The sequence below is a fragment of the Bubalus kerabau genome, chromosome 9 (assembly GCF_029407905.1).
Source record: "Bubalus kerabau isolate K-KA32 ecotype Philippines breed swamp buffalo chromosome 9, PCC_UOA_SB_1v2, whole genome shotgun sequence".
NCBI classification, from domain to species: domain Eukaryota; kingdom Metazoa; phylum Chordata; class Mammalia; order Artiodactyla; family Bovidae; genus Bubalus; species Bubalus kerabau.
This window is the reverse complement of record NC_073632.1, coordinates 35,882,687-35,907,829: the sequence shown is the minus strand read 5'-3', so window position 1 is coordinate 35,907,829 and position 25,143 is coordinate 35,882,687. Positions and strand designations below refer to the sequence as shown.

The 25,143-nt window shown below is 35.1% G+C and overlaps 1 protein-coding gene across 41 annotated transcripts in view; it reads right to left on the bottom strand.

Moving 5' to 3' along the window:
• The window catches only part of TRDN (triadin), a 414,851-nt gene that overhangs the window by 117,230 nt on the left and 272,478 nt on the right, over positions 1-25,143 (bottom strand). For 40 of the 41 annotated variants that reach the window (XM_055535018.1, XM_055535007.1, XM_055535006.1 and 37 more), the window contains 7 exons: positions 24,265-24,294; positions 17,228-17,257; positions 16,496-16,513; positions 12,637-12,669; positions 12,489-12,515; positions 9,996-10,022; positions 2,152-2,199 (listed from right to left, as the gene is read on the bottom strand). In XM_055535018.1, the coding sequence (XP_055390993.1) occupies positions 2,152-2,199; positions 9,996-10,022; positions 12,489-12,515; positions 12,637-12,669; positions 16,496-16,513; positions 17,228-17,257; positions 24,265-24,294 (213 nt within the window). The remainder of the gene's footprint in view (positions 1-2,151; positions 2,200-9,995; positions 10,023-12,488; positions 12,516-12,636; positions 12,670-16,495; positions 16,514-17,227; positions 17,258-24,264; positions 24,295-25,143) is intronic. The other variant, XM_055534990.1, reaches the window with a different exon arrangement.

Sequence of the window (25,143 nt, the reverse complement as noted above, 5' to 3'; positions counted from 1 at the left end):
TTTCTATAGCTGGAAGGAAATCTAATATGTAGAGTCATATTTAAATTAATGATTGAGGTATGAGATCTAATTAACTAGAGGCAAAGTAAATAATGCCAATATTCCATTTTCATAAACAGGTTATTTACCTCCTTGCATTTCATTCTGAGCCTAGCAATCAGTTCTAATTAATCCCAACCAAAATGTTTGGCCTTACTCAGAGATCATTCTTGGTTGAATATTTCAGTGAATTCACTAAATTAAGATTCAATATTAATTCAGTATGTCTGTTTACTCGAATGGGACTTGACTAACTCCATATTATGTGTGCTCATATTTCTACCCTAAATATCTAGGCTCCAAGCGATTCAGAGTCTGTGTATGGGTCAGCTACTAGTTTTCAAATCTTTCAACTCTGTCTCCAGACTGTCTTGACAATCAAAGATTTCTCGAGGCTCAATATGTGAAATCTAATTCCAGATAAAATCCATATAACTGCTACTTGGACATCCCACTGGTTTCATTCATGGCTGAAGATTTTGAATACAATTCTGCCTTCCTTCTGTTCTTGCTTCCACATATATAGATGTACTAACCTTATAGTAACTTACTAGATCCATGTACCCTGTATCCATGCCTAGATTATGACTTTCTCTGAATCTGTATTTAGACCCTTAGCCTTGTTATTGACACCATGGAATTATCCATTCTGAAGCACCCAGGTTTTACCTACACATTACACTTAATGCTGACAAGCAAAAGTGATTTTAGAATAAGACCTCATAAAAGAATGACATATATTAATATGGGCTTCCAATAAATTCAAGGCTCTGCCACTTATGGCAAATTGATACCTAGTAAAACATGTCAATGAAACAGGTATCGTGGTCACTTATCACAAAAATGACATCACAAATACTAGGTTACTAAGAAAAGAGCCATCTAGGAAACAGATTTTATTTCTATCTACTATAAATTCAGAATAATAAGTTAGAATTATATTTGAAAAAGAAAACCCATTAAATAATTCAACTGGTTCTAATTAGGTATTATCTTACAGTACAGTTTATATTTCCTTTAAGTATCCTTTAATTTTTTGTCTTTCATTAGTATATACATGTGTATAGTAACTTGTACACTAATTTATATAACTAACATATTAATTTATAGTTTATTAACTAATATATACATTTATCAATATATCCACATATTCATTTATATATATGTATAAATATAACTTGGGAATGTGGATATGTATCATATATATTTTATATCTCCCTATAGTCCTGATACATATTTTCCTAAAGAGCATATGCAATAAAGAGCTTTTAAGAAGAAAAATGTTAAATCATTTTAGTGGCATATATGGGAAAGGGTATGTGTGTAGTGTTTGTGTGTGTGTGTGTGTGTGTAGGATAGGGTTGCTAAACTGTGTCTTGAGATTCTTACAAAGACACTGGATATATTATTGATTTCATTTCTATTTGTAAAGCAAAATCACAAATTTTAAAATTACCCCAGTTTATTTTGAATGGAGAATATGTAAATTTCTCATCATACTGAATATTTTTAACATATATTAATGTTCTTAAAGATATTCTTTAGAGTGTCAACTAAGAAGAGTCAATATTCACATAATGGTTGCTTCTGATTAGATGTGACAAGAAAAATAGATTTAAAAACTTAAATTCCAAACTTCCTAATATGTTTCCTTCCAGGCAAGCATCCCAAGGAATGTAAATTTTAACTATTCTTACATAAAGTGAACATTGTTCATAGAAGTTCTACTGGTCAAAGTTCTGTTTGTTCAAACCCTAAACATATAAATCAGTGTACTAAGTTTGAATGCTTTCCAGATGATTGGATCCTGTGGAGTTTACACAGTTGCATTTCTTCAATTTATTTTCAAAAACTAACTTAAAATTGGACTATAATTACTATCTCTAGTTTATGACCCTAAAAGAATAAAAACGTTTGGCATCAGAGTACTGAAGACAAAGCCGTGTTAACATAGGTACTACAAATCTTGTGAAAGTGACTTTGTTCCATATCAGTGAAATAGTAAAATCAATAAATAAGGCTCTTCTATAAGCATTCAACAATACATTAAGTTAGAAACTTTAGCATAAAGAAGTTATAGTCATGACATCTTTTTCTTTAAGCTGCACTGACCTTTTTTCGATGAGGCAGAACCAACCTCTTCTTTGGTTCGTTCAGTCTCTGTAAATTCAGGTATTAAAGAACAAGAAATGGATATTAGACGTGCCAGGTCAATACCTTATAGTATTCGAAGTCAAACAAGACTAAAACTACCTAAAGGATAAAATGTATGTGGCACCTAAGAGCAAAGCAAGCAGCAGAGAAAACTTAGCTTTAATGTGTTTGAATTTTTTTGTAACCAATTTTAAATAATACAGAAATTCTCTTCCAAGATACAAACCTTGTGAAAAATGCATACCTTTCCAACCCCCGGTAAGCTTAAGTAATACAATATCACCAAAGCCTTTGAAACCTCTTATTTGTCTTACTACTCTTTGCATACCTCTCTCTTTATCTCAGAATATCATTGCCCCAATTTCTATATAAATCATTTCTTTATTTTTCTGTAGTATTTTATTACATGAATTTATCTCCAAACAAAGGTAAAGCCATTATACACAGGTTGAGTTATATTGTTTAGTGATAAAACTTTATATAAATTGAATTATATTTTTAAATTCTTGTAATTGGCTTCCTTCAAAATGTGCTGAGATGCAGTGTTAAAATAGTTTAACGAGATGGCCTACTAGACTTTAACAGCTTTAGTGCCTTTACTGGTTTACATAAAGAAACCAAAGGCAGAGTAAACAAGATTTTTCTTGAATCAAGAAAATGGTACTCAAGAGCAATTATCATAAGAGCCAAATAACTAAATTTTCCCAAATAAGGCAATATATGTCATAGCCAATTAATATTTTTTTGCTTTGCTTCCAGGTAGTCTCTACAAAACCTTTGCCCCAGCCCCTACGAGTGGAGTTCCCCTCATGTTTTTGTCACTGCCCTATTTGATTCACTGTTTACTTAAATAAGCTGTTTAACTTTTTACACAAGTCATGCTAATAGGAGTAGCTGTAGTTGACTGCTTTCACTGCTGTGTAGTGTATCCCACTGTATACACATTCTATATATTATGGATCCATTCCCCTGCCAATGAACACTGGGTCCTGTCCAATTTTGTATTATTATAAATAATGCTGCTATGAATATTCCTGCATATGAATCCTGGTGCAATGTGCAAGAATTTTCTTAGAAGTGAAAGTGCTAGGTCATAGCATGTGCTCTTGTTTAACTCTAAATAAATGCCATATTTTCCCAAAGTTTTACATTCATACCAACAGTATATGTAAGAGTTTCTATTGTTTCATAGCATAAGCATCACCAGAATGAACATTTTCCTCCATTTTTGGTCAATTTGATATGTATAAAATAGTATTATTGTGATTTTAAGAAAATTTTCATTATTACTAACACACTAAATCTATTTTGATATATTTTCAGGCCATTTTGTGTCTTTATTGTTTTATTTTTGATACTTGCTTATATCTTTTACTTATTTTTTTCTACCCACTATTCTATCAAATTCTTTGTCCTTTATTAAGAGTTTTTTTTTCACTACTAACCTCTAGTTACTAATATATGCTACAGACATCTTTTCCACATATGTAGCTTGTCTTTTGGAGAAGGCAATGGCACCCCACTCCAGTACACTTGCCTGGAAAATCCCATGGACAGAGGAGCCTGGTAGGCTGCAGTCCATGGGGTCGCGAAAAGTCGGACATGACTGAGTGACTTCACTTTGACTTTTCACTTTCATGCATTGGAGAAGGAAATGGCAACCCACTCCAGTGTTCTTGCCTGGAGAATCCCAGGGATGGGGGAGCCTGATGGGCTTTGTCTATGGGGTCGCACAGAGTCGGAAACAACTGAAGTGACTTAGCAGCAGCAGCTTGTCTTTTATCTCTTTATGGTATCTATTTATTGGATTTAATTTTAATATAATAAAATATATTAAACTTTTTATAACTTGAATTTGCATGTAATTTTTGAGATTCAACTGTATTTCAAAAAAATATAAAAATATATCTTCCTGTACTTATTTAATGCCTTGTTTTGTTCAATTCCTAAACCATCCAGAATTGATATTTTGAAGTTGTACAAAGTGTCGCTCAGTCGTGTACGACTTTGCAACCCCGTGGACTGTAGCTCGCCAGGCTCCTCCGTCCATGGGATTCTCCAGGCAAGAACACTGGAGTGGGTTGCCATTTCCTTCTCCAGGGGTCTTCCCGACCCAGGGATTGAACCCAGGTCTTCCGCATTGCAGGCAGACGCATTAACTTCTAAGCAACCAGGGAAGCCCTAGGAATAAATTACTTCTTTGCAATGAATACCAACTGCATCAGCAATACTCAAAAATAATCTCTCCATTCTCTATTGAAATGGCTGTCTTTTCTTACATCAGATTTTGATCAAGTGGAATTATTTTAGGTCTCTTTTGTCCCTGTCCTAATGGAAAACTTTAGATCTGCCCCAGTATCATGCTACCCTTTAAAACACAATATCAAAAGATTGCTTTATTAATAAGACTCAAGTCACATAGCACTTGTCTCAATAGTCATACATTTTAGTGTTATTTTGCTGTACTCATTATACTTCCATAAAATTTATTTCTGATTTTCTCTTTGAAATTCTTTCCTCTTTCTCCCTGCTGCCTTGTTCTAAACTAAACTCAGATTCTACTTCTGCTAGTACTCCTTTATCTAGCTTGGTTTTCTTTGAACCAAATTTGATGAATATTCTTAAGCTCCAAACCATGACATTTTCCAGTTTCAGGATAGCACCCAGGACACCAACTGTGGCTTTATAAGTAGGATTAAACAAGAAGCACATCTTGCCCTACAATCTAAATCAGCCCCAGGTCTATCACAGTCTAGTTTTTATGGTACGTAAATTCCCAAACCAGCACCTGGCATTGTATCAGTGCTATTTTAAGTTCAATCAGGCAGCATCATATGTGATTTGGGTAATTTATCCAATTAAATGATCATATAATTTATCATCCAAACTAAGCAGGTGAAAAGAGTTGCTAGTAATTATTATTCTGGAATAATACGAATATACCCAGTCTGCCCTAAATGACTGAGATACAGTGTCATATAGGACATGCAACCTGTGGTCTAGACACATCTCACTGATATCAGATCTACTAGTTCAGGCCTATAGATCTTTTTCCCCAGCAATTTCCATGACAGAATATTTAAACTGAGTAAAAAAGCCATGTCACTTTCTAAGTAATATAAGCTGTTCCCAAACAGTCTTCTAGTATCATATATTTGAATAAATTCAAAGGTACTTTGTTTTTAAATTCTGCATACTGGATATTCCTGGAAGATCATGACATATATTGGTAGATCAGGACATAGATGTGTGTAGATGTGTGACTCACACAGGTAGGTATTGAAATGTAGTTAAGGTGATAAGCAGAGTCAGGCTTGGTGTCTGAGCATAACAAAAATCTAGTGTGGTGCTAAAACCAAGAAATGAAAAATTCCTGATTGCTGTCATTTAATTCAAATTTAGACCCACAATTAAAAATAACTAGACTTTGGCTCTGATCTTGTCTTTGGTATCTTTTTTACTCATAATTCAAACTGACCATAGGCTAGTCAAATATGCACAAGAAAACATTATCAAAGCCCTGCTGTCCTTGATAAGAGGAATAAAGCAATGTATGGCAGTACTCTACAATGGTTTGAAGAATACTGGTCCTTGAAGTGTTCTTTGGGAAAAAGAGAGTGATGTCTAATGTATTTGCTAAGCACTGTCTACTATATTCCCTCTTGATCACCAAGAGTAGTGTAAAAGATCTGCATCTAAAAATCTACTTGTTTCATCCCCTTCCTTCTTGAAAATAACTAGTCATATCATCAACCCCTATATCATTATCCAACGTGGTGGTAAGGAGTTGGGGGGGATGTGCAGTGGACTGCAGGAAGGAGAACTGGGTGTGTTGAGGCTTTTTTTTTAATGCAGTATGACAATGGAAAAGGTCAATTTTCATTCCAATTCCAAAGAAAGGCAATGCCAAAGAATGTTCAAACTACTGTACAATTGTACTAATTTCACATGCTAGCAAGCTAAAGATCAAAAGCCTTCAAGCTAGGCTTAAACAGTACATGAACCGAGAACTTCCAGATGTGTAGCTGGATTTAGAGAAGGCAGAGGAACCAGAGATCAAACTGCCAACATTTTGCATTGAAGAGAAAAACAAGAGAATTGCAGAAAAACATCTACTTCTGCTACACTGACTAGGCGAAAGCCTTTGACTGTGTGGATCACAACTAACTGTGGAAAATTCTTAAAGGGATGGGAATACTAGACCAACTTACCTGTTTCCTGAGAAATCTGTATGCAGGTCAGGAAGCAATGGTTAGAACCAGACATGGAACAATGGACTGGTTCAAAATTGGGAAAGGAGTATATCAAGGCTGTATATTGTCCCCCTGCTTATTTAACTTATATGCAGAGTACATCATGTGAAATTCCGGGCTGGATGAAGCACAAGCAGGAATCAAGATTGTCGTGAGAATTATCAATAACCTCAGATATGCAGAGGATACCACCCTATAGCAGAAAGTGAAGAGGAACTAAAGAGTCTCTTGATGAAGGTGAAAGAGGAGAGTGAAAAAGCTGTTTAAAACTGTTTAAAACTCAACATTCAAAAAATGAAGATCATGGCATTAGGTCCCATCACTCATGGCAAAAATAGATGGGGAAACAATGGAAACAGTGGCAGGCTTTTTTTCTTGGGCTCCAAAATCACTGCAGATGGAAATAGCAACCATGAAATTAAAAGACCCTTGTTCCCTAGAAGAAAAGCTATGACAAACCTGGACAGCATATTAAAAAGCAGAGACATTACTTTGCCAACAAAGGTCCGTCTAGTCAAAGCTATGGTTTTTCCTGTAGTCATGTATGGATGTGAGAGTTGGACCATACGGACTGAGTGCTGGAGAATTGATGCTTTTGAACTGTGGTGCTGGAGAAGACTCTCAAGAGTCCCTTGGACTGCAAGGAGATCAAACTAGTTGATCCTAAAGGAAATCAGTCCTGAATATTCATTGAAAGAACTGATGCTAAAGCTGAAGCTCCAATATTTTTGCCACCTGATGTGAAGATGCAACTCACTGGAAAGGACCCTGATGCTGGGAAAGATTGAGGGCAGGAGGAGAAGAGAACAAGAGAGGATGAGATAGTTGGATGGCATCATCAACTCAATGGGAACGAGTCTGAGCAAACTCCAGGAGATAGTGAAGGACAGGGAAGCCTGGTGTGCTGCAGTTCATGGGGTCACAAAGAGTCGGACTCAACTTAGTGATTGAACAATAACAATTATAATGGAATCTTTATCGACCTGCAGAAATTGTAAATCTAGGTTTGTCATCTCTGTTGGTAAAAGGCACTCCTGCTCCATCCACATAATCACTGATGCATAACTTTACACGTGGAGGCAGTAAGTGCCCTTTCGTAGTGCATGCTACATCACTGAACCTGAATGATTTCTCTTTTCTTCAAGCTCATGACACCATGAGAACATCTACCCTGTACTGATACAGCTCCAAACTAGTCTAAGTCCTCCAGTATTTTTCTTATACTGATTTTGGTTTCCTTAGGACCTAGAACAAATAATTCTACACCACAAATTCAATTCACATTCTAGTTATTTCCTTTAATTGAGTGCTGAAGACAAATTACCTTTTACTTTTCCCATAGATTTGCACTAGAGCCGTCAATCTCACCTTTCCTTGTTAATTCAATTATCCCATAAATACTTAATTTATATTAAACTATACATCTCACTTCCTCACTTGCTCTCATAATTTAAGATAATGTAAAATCATATCCTGAATATTCAGGTTACATACACAATACTATGTGCCCCATACTTTGTAAGTAACAGAAGGAATTTTCAATAGTATTTGTAATGTGATGACTTAGGCATTAACTTTATAAATAATCTCACCATATATGGAAGCTATGGAAATATTCTTCTGTTGTGTGGTTTCAAGATCAAAAACAAAACAAAACAAAACAAAACAACTTCTTATTTGGGGAATTGGACAGTCACATTGCTAGCAGAGATTTTAAATAATTTATGAATTGTTTTTAATTAACTTTATACTGGGAGATAATGCCTATGTCAAGTTCAAATCATTCAACTATACAAGCCAGAAAGAAAAACACCAGTACAGTATATTAACGCATATATATGGAATTTAGGAATATGGTAACAATAACCCTGTGTACGAGACAGCAAAAGAGACACTGATGTATAGAACAGTCTTATGGACTCTGTGAGAGAGGGAGAGGGTGGGAAGATTTGGGAGAATGGCATTTAAACATGTAAAATATCATGCATGAAACGAGTTGCCAGTCCAGGTTCAATGCACAATACTGGATGCTTGGGGCTGGTGCACTGGAAATGGATATCAATTCTTTTGAGACTTTTATATTGAGTCTAAGATGATTTGGCAAGCTAAATTTGTTAATTTCCTGCAAAAGATGCTGATCTCTTCAAAACTTGATTGGATAGTGTTTCATAGATAGCATAACTTACAGAATTTTTTTTCATTGCAAATGAGTATTTTTATCTAAATGTCACATTTTCCTAGGAAGAAAATGTTCATTTTCAGAGTAATCTCCAATCTAAAGTTCTGAACCACTGCAGCAAAATTATCAATTTTGTTTTATATATTTTCTTGATTATGCATTTCTACAGACTGAGTATTAGCATACTAAATACTCAGTAATATCAAGTTCTAATCAGCTTATATTCAACTAAAAATTTTCATGAAAACATAAATGGAATTTTAGATTCATGTTACACCTTTCCTTAAGGTCTAAAATGTCTATGTAAACACTTTTAACTGTAATTTTTTAAAAAGACACCAAGCTACACAACATTATATTTTCCATTTTTCTCTGATATATTCACCAATGACATACTCTGTCTCAAAAACCTGGCAGTAAATAAAACATGCATTCTCTTTTTGTACTAGTACTACCATTAATACTTATGTACCTCTAAATCAAAAGGAAAATATAAACATATTTACACCATGCATAAAAATGTGGTTTGATCTTAAATCTTATAGACAAAGTTTAGAGAAGCTGAAAGAATATTTTTTTCTAAGCTCACACACCATTTTTCCTAAAATAATTATCATTAATGACAATCTGTTAGATACTTCATCTAATTGAGAAATACCAACAAAGAAAACAGCATTTATTCTTTAGTGTATTGTCAAAGTTTCATAGATGCAAATGCCACAGTATGTTACAGCTACCAGTTAATAGCTATTAAAAATCTAAGGTTCAAGAGGGAGGGGACATATATATACACTTATGATTGATACATGTTGAAGTATGGCAGAAACAAACAATATTATAAAGCAATCATCCTTCAATTAAAAATATATAAATTTAAAAATTTTTGAGGATAAAAGCCTTAAAAAATTATGATATTGCAAGAGTAATAAATAAATAATAAAATTGTAGGGAGCTTCATTCCATTAAATACACAATAACTTTCACTAGTAGACAAATTATGTTGCCTCCTGGTTTGATCAAGTGATTAACCATCAGGAAAACTGTCTACTATGTTTAAAAAAACTGAAGAGATCACTTATCATTCTGCACAATGGGAAACAAAAATACAAACAATTCAAAAAGATGTTACGATCTAGACAAATTAACATTTACAAATGAAAGTTCTAGAGGTAAATTTTGAGAAAAACTGATTCACAAAACAATACAAGGTTGAGTAAGTATGCATATTTGTTTAACACAACACATAATCAGAGCAAGGAACATTTGGTAAGTCCGCCTTAAAAATTAGCATTAGCATTGTCTAAGCAGAAAGTTAAATGAGTAAGCTGCTGAAATACGCTTTTTGTTTTTTCAAGTTTTAGTCAACATACTTGCTTTAATGTGTTTTTCACTTGGAGCTGTTAAGGACAAAAAAAAAATAATAAGGTCTAAATCAGTTATAAGTGTCCTTGGATCTCTCTAAAATAGTTTTACAGCTATTTTCATTTTTAAAAAGACTATATTATAGCCTTGTAAACTAAAGAAAAAAGTATATCTGAGAAAAAGAACATACAATGTTGTGCTATTTTCTTTTACAAAATTTAAATATATTAGGGCTTCCTTGATAGCTCAGTTGGTGAAGAATTTGCCTGCAATGCAGGAGACCCCGGTTTGATTCCTGGGTCTGGAAGATCTGCTGGAGAAGGGATAGGCTACCCACTCTGGTATTCTTGGGCTTCTCTTGTGGCTCAGATGGTAAATCTGCCTGCAATGAGGGAGACCTGGGTTCAATCCCTGGGTTGGGAAGATCCCCTGGAGAAGGGAAAGGCAATGCACTCCAGTATTCTGTCCTGGAGAATTCCATGGGGTATTAAAGAGTGGGACAGAACTGAGCAACTTTCACTTTTACTTTCATGAACCACAGATTTCTGATATTCATATACCTTCTCCCTACACAGAATGCTCATTCATGACTCATTCATTTTGTTTTCCATCTTAAATTATATAAGAATCTGATTGATTATATATATAAGCCAATGCAGTTTCCTTAAAGTCTACAAAATGGAATGAAAAGAAGAAAGTGAATCAATAAATTACCCAATAGTTGCGAGAAAAAGATTTCAAGAAATTTAAATTACTGCATTTTGTCAAATATTGGATGGTAATGTTTAGCTATTAAAACTCTTAAAACTGATTATACCTATCATCATTCTTCATGTCTCTTCATGTTTCTATTTCTCTGATGTATGCTCTAATTCAACTTTCTGCATATGTACACAAGTAAGAATATATGTTATGGCCAAATGGTGGGAACATTACCTTGGAATACCTAATGTGGTGAAAGTGAGATTATTACATATAATAAATTATTTAAGAATTATTCATGTTTATGTTTTTTAAAAAATATATTATCATATGTGATAATTTTTTTTTCATCCAATCAAACATTATCAAGTGCCCAAAATGTTCCTGACATTATAATAGGCACTGTGGGGATAAAGATATAAAAAACGATCCTTATCTTCTAATTTCTATTTAAACTGGGAAATAGAAAAGGTAATATGATCATAAAAGTATGTGAAGTGTTTTTATATGGAAAATAAAATGATGCCATGGGAACTAGTTGGAGAATCACCTAAATGATTTGGGTTTGCTGAGGAAGTTTTACAAACCTGAAAGAAGAATAAGAAATGTGGTTTTGAATCTGACTTGCTATGGTTTGTGATGCAGGTAGAAGTAATTTAGCTAGATTTGCTTGGTTATTTACATAATATTGAAAATTTTTATTTTGTGCATGTGTGCTAAGTCACTTCATTTGGGTCCAACTCTGCGACCCTATGGGCTGCAGCCAGCTAGGCTCCTCTGTCCATAGAATTTTCCAGGTAAGAATACTGGAATGGGTTGTTGTACCTTCCTCCAGGGTTTTTTCCCAGCCCAAGGATCAAACCTGAGTCTCTGACATCTCCTGCATTGGCAGGCAGGTTCTTTACCAATAGTGCCACCTGGGAAAGCCAATTTTTATTTTAATGTATCAGTAATGTAAATGCTATTTCCATTTAAATATATTATGATGGGCGGCATGACTAATGGACATCATATGAGGCTATGACTACCTACACACATACACACACAGATCATTAAAGTTCCTTGATCAGGAAATACTTTTATTTTCATTTGAAACAACGGGGCAAGTTAAATGCCCAGAAACTTTAAGAAAATCATTTGATATCTACAGGTACTGAATTCTTAGTTTTTGTTTGTTTGTATGTGTGTTTTTCTGCTTGTCTGATTCTCAATTTGTTTTTTTTTTTCCCTCATTCAAATGTAAATAGATTGGAGACATAATCTACTTCTCTCACTACAACTCCCCTGAGTACTCAAGATGTGTCAGTAAAGAACATTTTGAATAGACAGAGAATATTTGCTAGAATTAAATATTTCATATTTAAAAACAAAGCAAGATCAGATGCACTTACAGGAAGGGTTTTGCTTTTGTTTTTGTTTTTCACACTAGACTATAACGGGGCTTCTCACACACTGCATTGACAAATCCACTGGGGATGTTAGGAAGTTGCAGATTCTGATTCAGAATCTCTGGGGCCAGAGATTCTGCATCTCTAACAATCTCTCAGGAGACCCTTACAACTGCTGGTTCACAGAACACACGCTGAGTAGCAAGAATGTAACATATTACTCGGCTTCCATTTTCCTACATGGCCTTGACATTAACTCTATGTCCAGAACTTAGAAAAATGACATCTCATAAGATGGAAGGATTTCCTGCCCTTTCCCCCGTCTTGGTCCTTACCCCCTGTCTGAGGCTGCAGCATTAATAAAGCCTGGACATCAGATAGAAAGACCCCTGCAGCCCCAGTCTGACTCACCTGACTGTTCCTTCTTTGGTGACTTTGCTGAATCAAACAAGAAAAGAAAAACAAAATTAACATTCCATGCTATTTGATGGCATTTTAGGATTTAATTGCAAATTAATATCTCAAAATTAAGAGGATGGAGGAATTTAAAAACAGTTACCTGGTTCCATGTGTTGTTCTTTCTTTTCCTGTTCTGAAATATAGTATTTTTGTTATTATTATTCCAATTTTATTTTCCAACTTAATTGTTCTAACACAAAGAAACATACATGTACCAGTGCAGTATTGCACCAATAAGAGCTGCCGTGAAGACTAATGTCGATGTATATTTAAAATAAGCTTTTCCATTTCTCAGTTTTTCCTCATAGAACAGCAATAAAGATGTTCTGAATATGAGAGGAATTAAAATTTTTCATGGATAAGAATCTAGAAAGATATCATAAGGTCTATAAAGGATGGAAAAAGTTTAAATTTTCTTACTGACTAGATCAACATGTGGAGAAGGCAATGGCACCCCACTCCAGTACTCTTGTCTGGAAAATCCCATGGATGGAGGAGCCTGGTGGGCTGCAGTCCATGGGGTCGCTAAAAGTTGGACACGACTGAGCTACTTCACTTTCACTTTTCACTTTCATGCACTGGAGAAGGAAAGGGCGACCCACTCCAGTGTTCTTGCCTGGAGAATCCCAGGGACGCAGGAGCCTGGTGGGCTGCCGTCTATGGGGTGGCACAGGGTCGGACACGACTGAAGTGACTTAGCAGCAGTAGCAGATCAATATGAAATAAATTTGGGATAAAAAGTAAGCAATAAGGATAATTATTGCAGTTGCTTTAAAATTATCCTCAGATAAGGACGAACAGACTTCTTCTGAACTTTTTATTATAAGGTGAAATTTTCTTGTACTGAAAATATATTTGTTTAGCCAAGACAAAGGCTTTGCTGAGGCAGATTTAAGACACTAAAAATAGACTAAGAATTTTCAAGGAATAAGCAAAACACACTTCCCTTGTTTTTAGGACAAATTCTTCTTACAGAGTCCTTTTCAGACAGTGTGTCTTTTTAAGAACCCACTTTTGCCAGTATTATATGAGACAAAGCATTATTCTGGCCTCAAGATTAAGCTGATATTTATGTTAAAATAAGCACTAATTTTATATGAAGTGCAGGTACTAATTTTATATGAAGTGCTATTATCTACATTTCTATTCTTACTTATTTTGCCTTGACAAGCTTGTCAAGTTAATTTAAATGATTGTCAAATGCTTTAACATAGACACATTAACATCTGATTTTTTAAAGAAAAAGAATGAGATTTCTTTAAGTTTTATTTGGTGCATATATTTTTGACACTAGAAGATGTTTATGCTGAAAGAGTTCTTAGAACTTTATTTTAGAAACATAGAGTGTCATCGAACCTCCTAAGGTCATCTCATGGATCTCTCAGGTACACAGTTTTGTTTACCAGGCCTGTAGTCGTGAGGGCATAATGAGCGATTCAGCCACTCCCAAGACAGCAGGCAGACGATAAAACAAATACAACGGATGGCTTGGCCAAGTGTTACAAGTCAAAAGGAAGAAGCACAGGTGACTTAGTTAAAATTAACAACACAATTAAGAACTTTACCAAAAATTGTCTGGAAAACATGGAGTAATTAAATGCATTGCTTAACTTATTGTTGAGCTGAACCACCAACTACAAAAATATTTCTAAGAAATTTCTAAAGTGATAACAATCAAAAAATACTGGAAGTAGATTTGGGTATGCATCAAAATCGATTACGAGCTGTCTGTGAGATTTCAAAGTTAAAATAAGTGTCTTCCAATCATATCAGAATATTATTCTGTAAGCAGAAAAACACCTGTGTTAATTTGAGATGATATGCAAGAAAAGGCTGTCGAACATTTATTATATGGGATAATTCAAGATGCAATTATTGAATTGTCTTAATAAATACAAATTAAATTACCCTTATATCTACAGGGACTGTGAAATCATATTTACAATCGATTTTAAAATTTTTTTACTTTTTATTTTGAAAAAAATATAGATCATTAGAATTGATAAAACTATACACAGGAAGGTCCCGTGTACACTTCCCCCATTTCCTCTACCATGATTTGTATTAAACTGAAAAACAAAACAAAATAAATAACTAACAAGTTGTGGTTATAGCAAAATAAGAATATAGGATTGGAGAAGTATAACTGAATAAAGTAATCTTGAAGTAAAAAAATATGTTACTAAATCCAATAAATTCAACGATATGACAATAAGAACAACAAAAGCAGGTCCAGATGATAAACTAGAGCAAATAATTTATTTCGAGGAAAACTCTTTTTTCCTGTCCTTATTACTGTCCATGTCACAACCCACAGAACTTCCCAAGGAGGGAGACAGTTGGGATACTAAACTAATGTCTGGGAAGGCATGTTTATTTATCAAATACATCAATACTGTGAAGATTATCAAGGAGTCACAGTGCCTATGGGAACTTTTGAATCATATAGATTGTAATAAAGTGAGTGCCTTAAGGTTACATAAATATGTTACTTAATACCATTTTTCAAATCTCCAGTTGTCCTCCATTTCCCTGCTGGTGAAGTGGTGTGTAGAGTGTTTTCTATATAGAGTGCCACTGTCCACCAGATGCTGTACCCACACAGAAATCTAGGACTGAAGGATCACAAACTTCTCTGTAGATAGATTGCTCCCCCTGGCTGAGCTGCAGTACAATTTCATGACTCTCTTCACAGGACTTTCTACAGCACTTTTATGACATGAGGAGTCTCAATGCCCTAAGTTTTGCCAGACCAAAGTGCACATAAATTTTTTTTTAATTGGTATATATTTTTAAACATGTTTTTAATTTCTCCTAGAATTTTTAAAGTGCTACATACACAGGAATTGATGGCTTTTAATGGTTAATTGAACAGGGTTAAACTGATAATTTTTCTTTCTGTCTGTTCAACATATCCTATATCTTCAGAGAAGAGTATACATTTGCAAAAGACACAACCTCAAAGTATCAAGCTTTACTGAACTGTCAGCAAGCAAGCATTAATAATATGTGTTAAAGCAACACTGGGTGCTGCCTAAGTTATGCATCCTAAACAAAGCAATTTCACAGAGCTCATAGTGCTTGTAGGGAAAAAGGATCATTTTATGGACAAAATGTCATATACCATGTGAACACACCAAAATATTTATGGATTACAAGAAGAAAGAAAGCAGAAAAGAGACTGTAAATCTAGCCTGAAATAGAATTTCTCTTCTATTTTCTAACTACAGAACTAACCACATTACAGAGACTACATTTACACTAACATAATATAATACCCTTTTGGTTAATGGAACAAAGTTATATTTTTTGGTGATGACTGTGGATATTATCGGAGAAGGCAATGGCACCCCACTCCAGTACTCTTGCCTGGAAAATCCCATGGATGGAGGAGCCTAGAAGGCTGCAGTCCATGGGGTCGCTGAGGGTCGGACACGACTGAGCGACTTCACTTTCACTTTTCACTTTCATGCATTGGAGGAGGAAATGGCAACCCACTCCAGTGTTCTTGCCTGGAGAATCCCAGGGATGGGGGAGCCTCGTGGGCTGCCGTCTATGGGGTTGCACAGAGTCGGACACGACTGAAGTGTCTTAGCAGCAGTAGCAGCGGATATTATTAGATGACTGCATGAATTTGAACAGGACTCAAAGAAATTAGAGTGCCATGCTTTCCAGTTCACTCTGACCATCCCCTCCCCAGGTTGTATATTCTTTCATTCTGAAAAAAAAATAAAGAGTTCCCATGCATAAAACATTGAAAAGGAAGATTCAAAACCACAACTAATACAGTTATGTAAAGTTTAAAAATAAAATAAAATTTAAAAAAATTAAAAATAAATAAATAAATACCAAGAAAACCAAAAAAAAAAAAAAAAAAAACCCACAAGTTTAAGTATAGCAGCAAGCCAATAGTTGTAGTAAATAGAAAAAATATATATACTTTGCATGCATTTCCTTACTTTTTCCCTTGGGTAGTTCTGTTGAAAAAAATATAAACAGAAAACTGTTGCTCATGAAATTGTCAAAGATAAAATATACTCCCCCAACACACTGATTTGATTTTAATTTTTTAAATCCCTCCCCCCATTCTCTCCCCTTAAATTTCACAGTAAGTGTTGACCTGAGGTATTGTTGACTATTATAGGTGCTTCCATAAGTTGACTGTAAAGCATTATTTGACAATGGATCTAAGATGATACTGTTTAATCATTTAAAATAATTATATATTTTAGTCTTTTTTAAATACATGTGAACATATAAACACTCTGTACACATAAACACATACAAACAAATACAGAAGACACAGGTATACTTGCCACATAGTTTATGATTCCATTCAAGACTTAAACGATTCAGTTTTATTGATGCTGGTATATCCAAGATTAATTAAATTTATGCTTTCTAGCAAAATAAATGCTTGATACTGAACATGGCTCAATTTCTTGTCCAGCTAACATTTCTTTAAAAATAATTAATATGAAAAGTAAACATATGCAGTATTTATTTTTATTACTGCTAAATATTTTTCATAGCATTATTGTCAGTAAAGACTCAACTCTTTCTCTTTCTCTCTCATTATTTCTCTCTTTTTAATCCCATATATATTTTTTTCTTTCATGGGAATCCTTTAAAAAGGAATTCTGCTTGGGGTTCATTAAACATAAGACAGAAAAAGGAAATATTCCCAATACCTTCTGTAGGTGTTTTTGTTTTCTTGGGATCTGAAAACACAAATATAAATTATTGATAAAGCAGACAAGAAAAATCAACAACTGATAAGTGCACATCAAAATGTCCATACACTCTGAAATCATTTTCAATGAAATGGATTGATTGCATGATGTATTTCTAGAACATGGGGTTTAAAGATAAATTATTGTGTTTTTGAGAGGAGGATTATTAGGTTAAGGTAGGAAGTGAGAAACTAGAAACTTTAGATGCATAAAATATAGAAAAATATGAAGGAAGATATTCATACCTAATTTGCAAAGAAAGTACATTGTGTCTATCAAAGCTAATGACCTTTTAATAAAAAGTCAAATTGAGTAGATATACTATTTCAGTAGAGAGTGTTTGGAATCCCTGAATTTAGTTGGCAATTTCTTCATTTGTTCAATCTATAGCAATCCAGGGGAAATGCACAGTACTCTCCTTGAACTGATATATCTCCAATAAAAACATGAAATGACTCCTATTATAATGAAAAGAAATAGGAGATGATGGCTCATGGGTTACTGATGAACACAAAATCTACTTAGTAATTGCTATGTAGTAATGTGCATTCAGTGATCAAAAGGCATCTCTTTAATTTTTAGTCTTTTGGGTATTCAGCTTATATCTGAGAAATGTATTATTTCTAGTATTTATACCATGAAACTATCTGTTCCTATCACTTGAAATTAAAAACAAGTTTTTAAAAACATGTTTATTTTAGGATTGTTGTTCAGTTGCTAAGTCATTTCCAACTCCTGTAACACCATGGACTGTAGCCCATCAGGCTCCTCTGTCCATGGGGTTCTCCAGAAAAGAAGACTAGAGTGGGTGGCCAATTCCTTCTCTATATTTAGTATGGAGGCATCTTTCTTTTTTTGTGTGTGTTGGGATAGAGGCACTTTAACTTAGATTTTTGTTTAGAATATTTTGTTCTATTTTTTCTTTTACCTCTTCTGTAACTTAGCTTTGGAATGCTCTGAATATTACTGAAAATAGAATAATAATAATGAACGATGAATTGGCACTTGCACAAGATAGGTAAACCATCCTCTGGCTGACGATTATTTGGCTTAGAACCGACGCCAACAGATATTCACTAACATTTTGGCTAGTTAATGGATTTGTGTGCTTTTTGGTGACGTAGACAGACTATGATTATATTTACAAATGGACCTAAAATGTTTGAAGATGACAGGGTGTAGGAGACTGTTCACAAAAGGCAGTTAGATGGTCAACTGAATTGTTTTATGAGAAAAAGATAATCAGCAACAGAAATAGTGTGGTGAAAATAATAACCTAATTCCATAGAAGTAGAAAGATGAAAACACATTTTAGGAGAGCAACTTGGGAAAAAAAAAAGATCTAGAAAGTGATTAAAATGAGCATGCTTTCTGAAGCAATAATTTCACTTATAGATTTCCAAGGAGAAAAATGCAAACCTATCTCATAGAAAGATGCTTTGTTTCTGACATTGTTTTATACCTCTAAATAATGGGAGTATTAATCAGTACCCTCCATGCAGTAGGAGAATGGTTCAGGGGATTCATAGCATATACACATAATTGAAAACTACAGTCATTAAAATGATGTTTTGCAACTTCTTTCTGAATTTCTATTTTTTCTGTAAGAGGGTTATATTTCATGTATAAGAGAAAAACAAACCTTATTTTTAAGCAACATATCCTTGAAACTATACACTTATTTATTGAATAAATATTTATTAAACACCACTGTGGTTAGCATCGTTAGTAAAAAGAACTTCTGACTAAATTTTTCTTAATACCTGCCACCTCACCCTCAAAAAACAATCTTTTTCTTGCTATTCAGTTTCTCACCAGGAAGTATAATGAAGTGGGTGAGATTTGTGATCTAAAACAAATGTGCTCTGCAAGCAATTTCTCATTCATTTCCTTCAGGAGTAAATACCCTAATTATGTAAGCAGGTAATTCAAATACTAGAAAAATATTACATAAACGACTCCATACAAGAATGCAATAAATGCCATTTGTCATTTTACTTGTATATGTAGCTATAATGTCACTTCTATTTGGAGACATATATTCTCATATTACATGGGCTGAAAGTGTGAAGTGAACAGTTCAATGGCCCACACAAGTTATTAGTTTGGCTCTAGTATACTGGAATAGGATTTATCCCTGAGAGGTCCTGTGATTCTCACTGAGCAATCTTTCGAGCCCAGAGTACAGCCTAATGCAAACCACTGAAAGATTATGGTGGGCACATGTCATTCAGAACTGCAATTGAAGATGAAGCTGGGGAAGAAAGGTAGAACAGACAGAGGATAAAATGGGCTTATTAGAACTGGATTATTTTCAATCCCTCTGTTTTTAAACTAGATGCTGGCTCGGGGTAGGGGTGAAAAGCTTAATACAAAATGGGTAAGTCTAGAATTCCCGTTGTTTTTAATCTACTGTTCTTTTCTCTGGTAGTAAGAATAGATAAAATATTGTGTGTACTAAGTCACTTCACTCGTGTCCAACTCTTTCAACCCTATGGACTGTGTAGCCTGCCAGCCTCCTCTGTCCATGGGCTTCTCCAGGCAAGAATACAGGAGTGAGATGCCATGCCCTCCTCCAGGGGATCTTCCTGACCCAGGACTCTAACCTACATGTCTTATGTCTTCTGCATTGGCAGGTGGGTTATCTACCACCAGTGTCGCCTGGGAAGCCCCAGTAAAATATTGTATTAGCTATCAATTGTTCTGTAATAAAAGAAAGAAAAGGATATGAATTCCAGGGTCAGGTAATGTATATCACTTGTTGAAACAGAGAAAATATTTCACAAAGCAGAAATGTAAAAAATAACAAGTCATGTTATTTTTGATTTAACTGGATCAATCTAATTTACTGATCTAATCAAGTTGGTCTTTAAAAAATTCAATATATTTGCTGTGAGAACTGGGAGCTATAGTGAAATGTACTTAAAATGTCATCGTAATTACAAGTCTCTTCGTTAGGAGTCAACAGAGCAGCAGATTTATATAAGTAAATACCTGAGCAACCAAAAATACAATCTTGAAACTGGAAGATCACATACTGACCCTGAAGAGCCATTAGTACCAGGCCTCAATACTCATGTTACTAAACTTCATTATGGTCTCTCAGCATCCTGCTGAGATGGCTTAAAATATTACAAAGACTTACTTGCTGAATATATCTCCCTATAGGCCATCTGCCCAATAATCTGAACAACAATCTTCTATTAAGAACATAGAGGCCCACAGCAGCTGTGATTTGAAAGCAGTGATGTATTTGCAATCTGTTCATCACTCATTCAACTTTAGCCGTGTATCAGGTATGCTCTATTATCTTATGGACTCTGTTGGAGAGGGAGAGGGTGGGAAGATTTGGGAGAATGGCATTGAAACATGCGTAATATCATGTATGAAAAAAATAAATAAATAAAAGTTATTGAAGAGGAAAAAAAAATGTTCATAATGATGCCAGAGAATAATGAAATTCCAATTGGGATTAAGGGGAAAAATTAACTCTCTGGTAGGCTAATAAACCAGGTAATGAAGTATACTATTTGTGAGTGTGTGTATATGGAACTTGCCAATTGACATCCTTATTCAATTACAATATCAGAGACTTTGCATTGTTTTTTAGCATGACTCCTCTTCAAATTTCAACGATGAAGTCCTAGAACTTAGGACCAATTCTCACATGGGTTCAACTCTATTCAGTCTTGCCCTAATTACAGTAAATAATAAATCTTATCTGGCTAGTTCTCAATGGAGTTGTATCCTTCAGAACATAACCTGTGTTGAAACAGGTTTTCCAGCCCCTAGAATTTCATCAGTGAAGCTGGTGTTAGACGAATGAGATCTATCTAGATCTGCTAGTGCAACTCAAGTAGCAGCTAGAGACAATATACGCTTAAGACAAAATTGTCAATGTGTGTGTGATCAGTCATGTCCAAATCTGTGATCGCATGGACTGTAGTCCATCAGGCTCCTCTGTCCAAGGAATTTTCCTGGCAAGAATACTGGAGCAGGTTGCCATATCCTACTCCAGGAGACCTTTCTGACCTGGGGATCAAACTCACATCTCTTGTATCTCCTGCATTGGCAGGTGGATTCTTTACCACTGTGCCATTTGGGAAGCCCCATATTGTTAATAATTGACTAGTAAATTCCTAGACCTAAAAAGCTCAGTGTAATATAACTCCTACATTCAAAAAGCTAAGATCATGGCATCTGGTCCCATCACTTTATGGCAAATAGATGGGGAAACAATGGAAACAGCGACAGACTTTATTTTGGGGGGCTCCAAAAATCACTGCAGATGGTGACTACAGCCATGAAATTAAAAGATGCTTGCTCTTTGGAAGAAAAGCTATGACAAACATATTAAAAAGAAGAGGCATTACTTTGCCAACAAAGGTCCATCTAGTCAAAGCTGTGGTTTTTCCAGTAGTCATGTATGGATGTGAGAGTTGGACTATAAGGAAAGCTGAGTGCCAAAGAATTGATGCTTTTGAACTGTGGTGTTGGAGAAGACTCTTGAGAGTCCCTTGGCCTACAAGGAGATCCAACCAGTCCATCCTAAAGGAAATCAGTCCTGAATATTCATTGGAAGGACTGATGCTAAAGCTGAAATTCCAATACTTTGGCCACCTGATGCAAAGAATGGATTCATTGGAAAAGACTCTGATGCTGGGAAAGACTGAAGGCGGGAGGAGAAGGGGACAACAGAGGATAAGATGGTTGGATGGCATCACTGACTCGATGGACATGAGTTTGAGCAAGCTCCAAGAATTGGTGATGAACAGGGAAGCCTGGCATGCTGCAGTCCATGGGGTTTCAAAGAGTTGGACAGGACTGAGTGACTGAACTAAATATAACTCCCAATTGAAAAAGAAAGTCCTTCCTTGTCTGTGTTGTGAAAATTTGAGTGCCTGCTCATATTTCTTGTGGCTATAATATTTATATTAAGATTCCTAGATATTAATGATTCATAATAAATATCTGTTGAGCAATGTACAAACTAAGGAAATGTGTTAGTCCCTGTAGGGGATAAAAGTGAATTAGAGATGGTCCCTTTAATCAAAGTCTTAAAGTCAATTAGAATAGAATGAAAATGATGCAAAGAATATGAAATACAATGAGCATAAGGTAAATAATAGTAAGGAGGTACATATAAACTCTGAAAGACTATAAATGAAAGAAAAAAATATTTCATTGGGAGGATCAAACATTCCAGAGGAAAGAGAATTTATCTTGAGCCCTAAAAACACTGAGTATTCATAGAAGGAAAAGGCAAGGGCAAGATCTATTATGATAATAGCAGGAACAATAGCAGCACATTGTATCTGTATTTGAAAGTGGTTTGCTATAGATAAAATACATAATACTTAAAGGAAGAACGTGGTGAGAGTGCAGGACATAGGCTCCACCACGGTGCCCTGGTGACTTTGTTCTAGGTATGCATGCCATTCAGGCAAACGTCTGAACCACAGCTAATCCTGAGTCTGGCAGGATGCCTTGTGTCCTTCTAGAATGCAAGGGGATGAGCCTCTGAGGACTTGCTATGAGACCATTTTCCTTGTGCCTCTCTGTTCTAGTGTCTGTCAAAAGCTGTGTCAGGAACTTACTATCTCTTTTTTCTTGTAAGATCTCTTTATACACACCACAACATTCATCATATAAATGATATAATTTCTAAAATGCACTGAAATATTTCCCATGTATATGTATACTGACTTCTATGCCTTGATAATAAGTACATTAATATGTATTAGTTGACTTTATTATGATACTATGTAATAGTAATAACCAACTAAACCAGTTTCTCCTCAGATCTATTGACTCTTAGATTCTGGTTTAACAGAAGTAGAATGTGACCCCCCCCAAGCTCTTATATGTAAAATTCTGATGAAACTAAATTTAAAATATAACACTTTTCTTATTTTTCTCAGATCAGATGAACACTAATTAGAAAATAACTGTCATTTTCAAAGTCAGAAGTGATTGCTTATCTCTACATGCGACTTTTCACTGAGAAAATAAGCCTAGATGAACAGGGGTGATATCTAGAAATCCTGTCTAATAGTCAGGATGTGCATTAGAAACATCTCTAAATAGAATCACAGAGATTTAGAGGGCCTTAACAGTCTTCTCAGCTTGAATAAAGTTTAGACAGTGTCCTTCTTGACTACAGGCCCCTGACCTCCCTTTTATCAGAGCATTTACTTTAGAAAATTGTAAATTCTTTCTCTGTCCCTTTGAAACATAAATCTTTTACAACCAGAAATACCTTTTTCAAGATCTGTAAGATATCACTTTGAAATATGATCATCAAAGGGGATGCATAGTCCTATATGCCAGTCTCTGAGGAAGGGTAGGAGCCTAATTTCCCAGGCAACAATTAGGAAATCTAGATGGCCTCATCACATTTACCAGCTCTTACCCCAAGTAGGAGTTGAGAGTTAAAGTTGAGAGTTCAATTTCTCCTACTGTAAACACACTTGACCCCTTTGCAGCAGTCTTGAATAAAGTCTTCCTTGCCCATTTAAGTCCATCAGGTGCAGTCTCTCTTTGACAAAAGAGAATAAATGACTCCATATCAGGACATACTGACAAAGGGAGGTGGAGTGCAAGGGATGGATTATGACTTATTTGCAACTTAATAGAACAAAGTAACATTAATCGCTTGTCAGTGTCACAGATATAAGTAGCTGCTATGAGAAAATTGGTCTATATTTTACATATTTTTGACGTTTAATAAAATTTCTAATGAAATAGAAGGCCCAAGATTTTGAGAGATGGTGTTTCACCCCCTACACATTGAGAAATATTAGATTAAAATTACTGTTTAAAAAAGTGGTTCACCCTTTAGTGGGAGGAGATGTAGAAAAAAACACAATCACACAAAATATATGCACATAATAGATTCCAAAGTAAACATAGACAAGCTGGCAGTCAAACTTCCACTCTGACTTTTGGTAACTTGTTCACATAAAAAGCATAAAGGAACTCTGTATAAAACATACCTTCCTTCTTTTCCTCTTTTTTAGCAGGTGCTGAAATAAGGGAAAGAAAATAGCATTAGAACATATTAAATAACTATTCTTCAGAAAACTGGGAACATGCAAATGTAGTGCATGTATTCATAAATTTAGTGGTTGTCAATGAGCAAACTAACTCATCCAAATTTTAAAATAAGACAGTAAGTTGAAAATAATACTCATATGAAGTTTTTTTAAATTCAGATATAAACACAGAACAAAAAGAGAATAAAAATATGCTGTTACACAGACAAGTAGTTAAAATAATGTGTTTAGCATAATTCCATTTTAGGTTTGAAATTGCTATATCTGAGCAAATCACAATCACTTCTAAAATAAAAGGACTGAAAGTCACTCAGTCATGTCCGACTCTTTGAGACCTCACTGACTGTATAGTCCCCGGAATTCTCCAGGCCAGAATACTGGAGTGGGTAGTCTTTCCCTTATCCAGAGGATCTTCCCAACCCCAGGGATCAAACCCAGGTCTCCCGCATTGCAGGTGGATTCTTTACCAGCTGAGCCACAAGGGAAGCCTGAGAATACTGGAGTGGGTAGCCTATCCCTGCTCCAACGGATCTTCCCGACCCAGGAATCGAACCGGGGTCTCCCGCATGGCAGGTGGATTCTTTACCAACTGAGCTATGAACTAGATCTATGCAAAAATAATGAAATACATAAATTATCTGTGCCTAGTTACTGAAGAATTACATACCCATTTATTATACATGACTTCCCTGGTAGCTCAGACAATAAAGCGTCTGTCTACAATGCGGGAGACCCAGGCTCGGTCCCTGGGTTGGGAAGATCCCTTGGAGAAGGAAATGGCAATCCACTACAGTACTATTGCCTGGAAAATCCCATGGA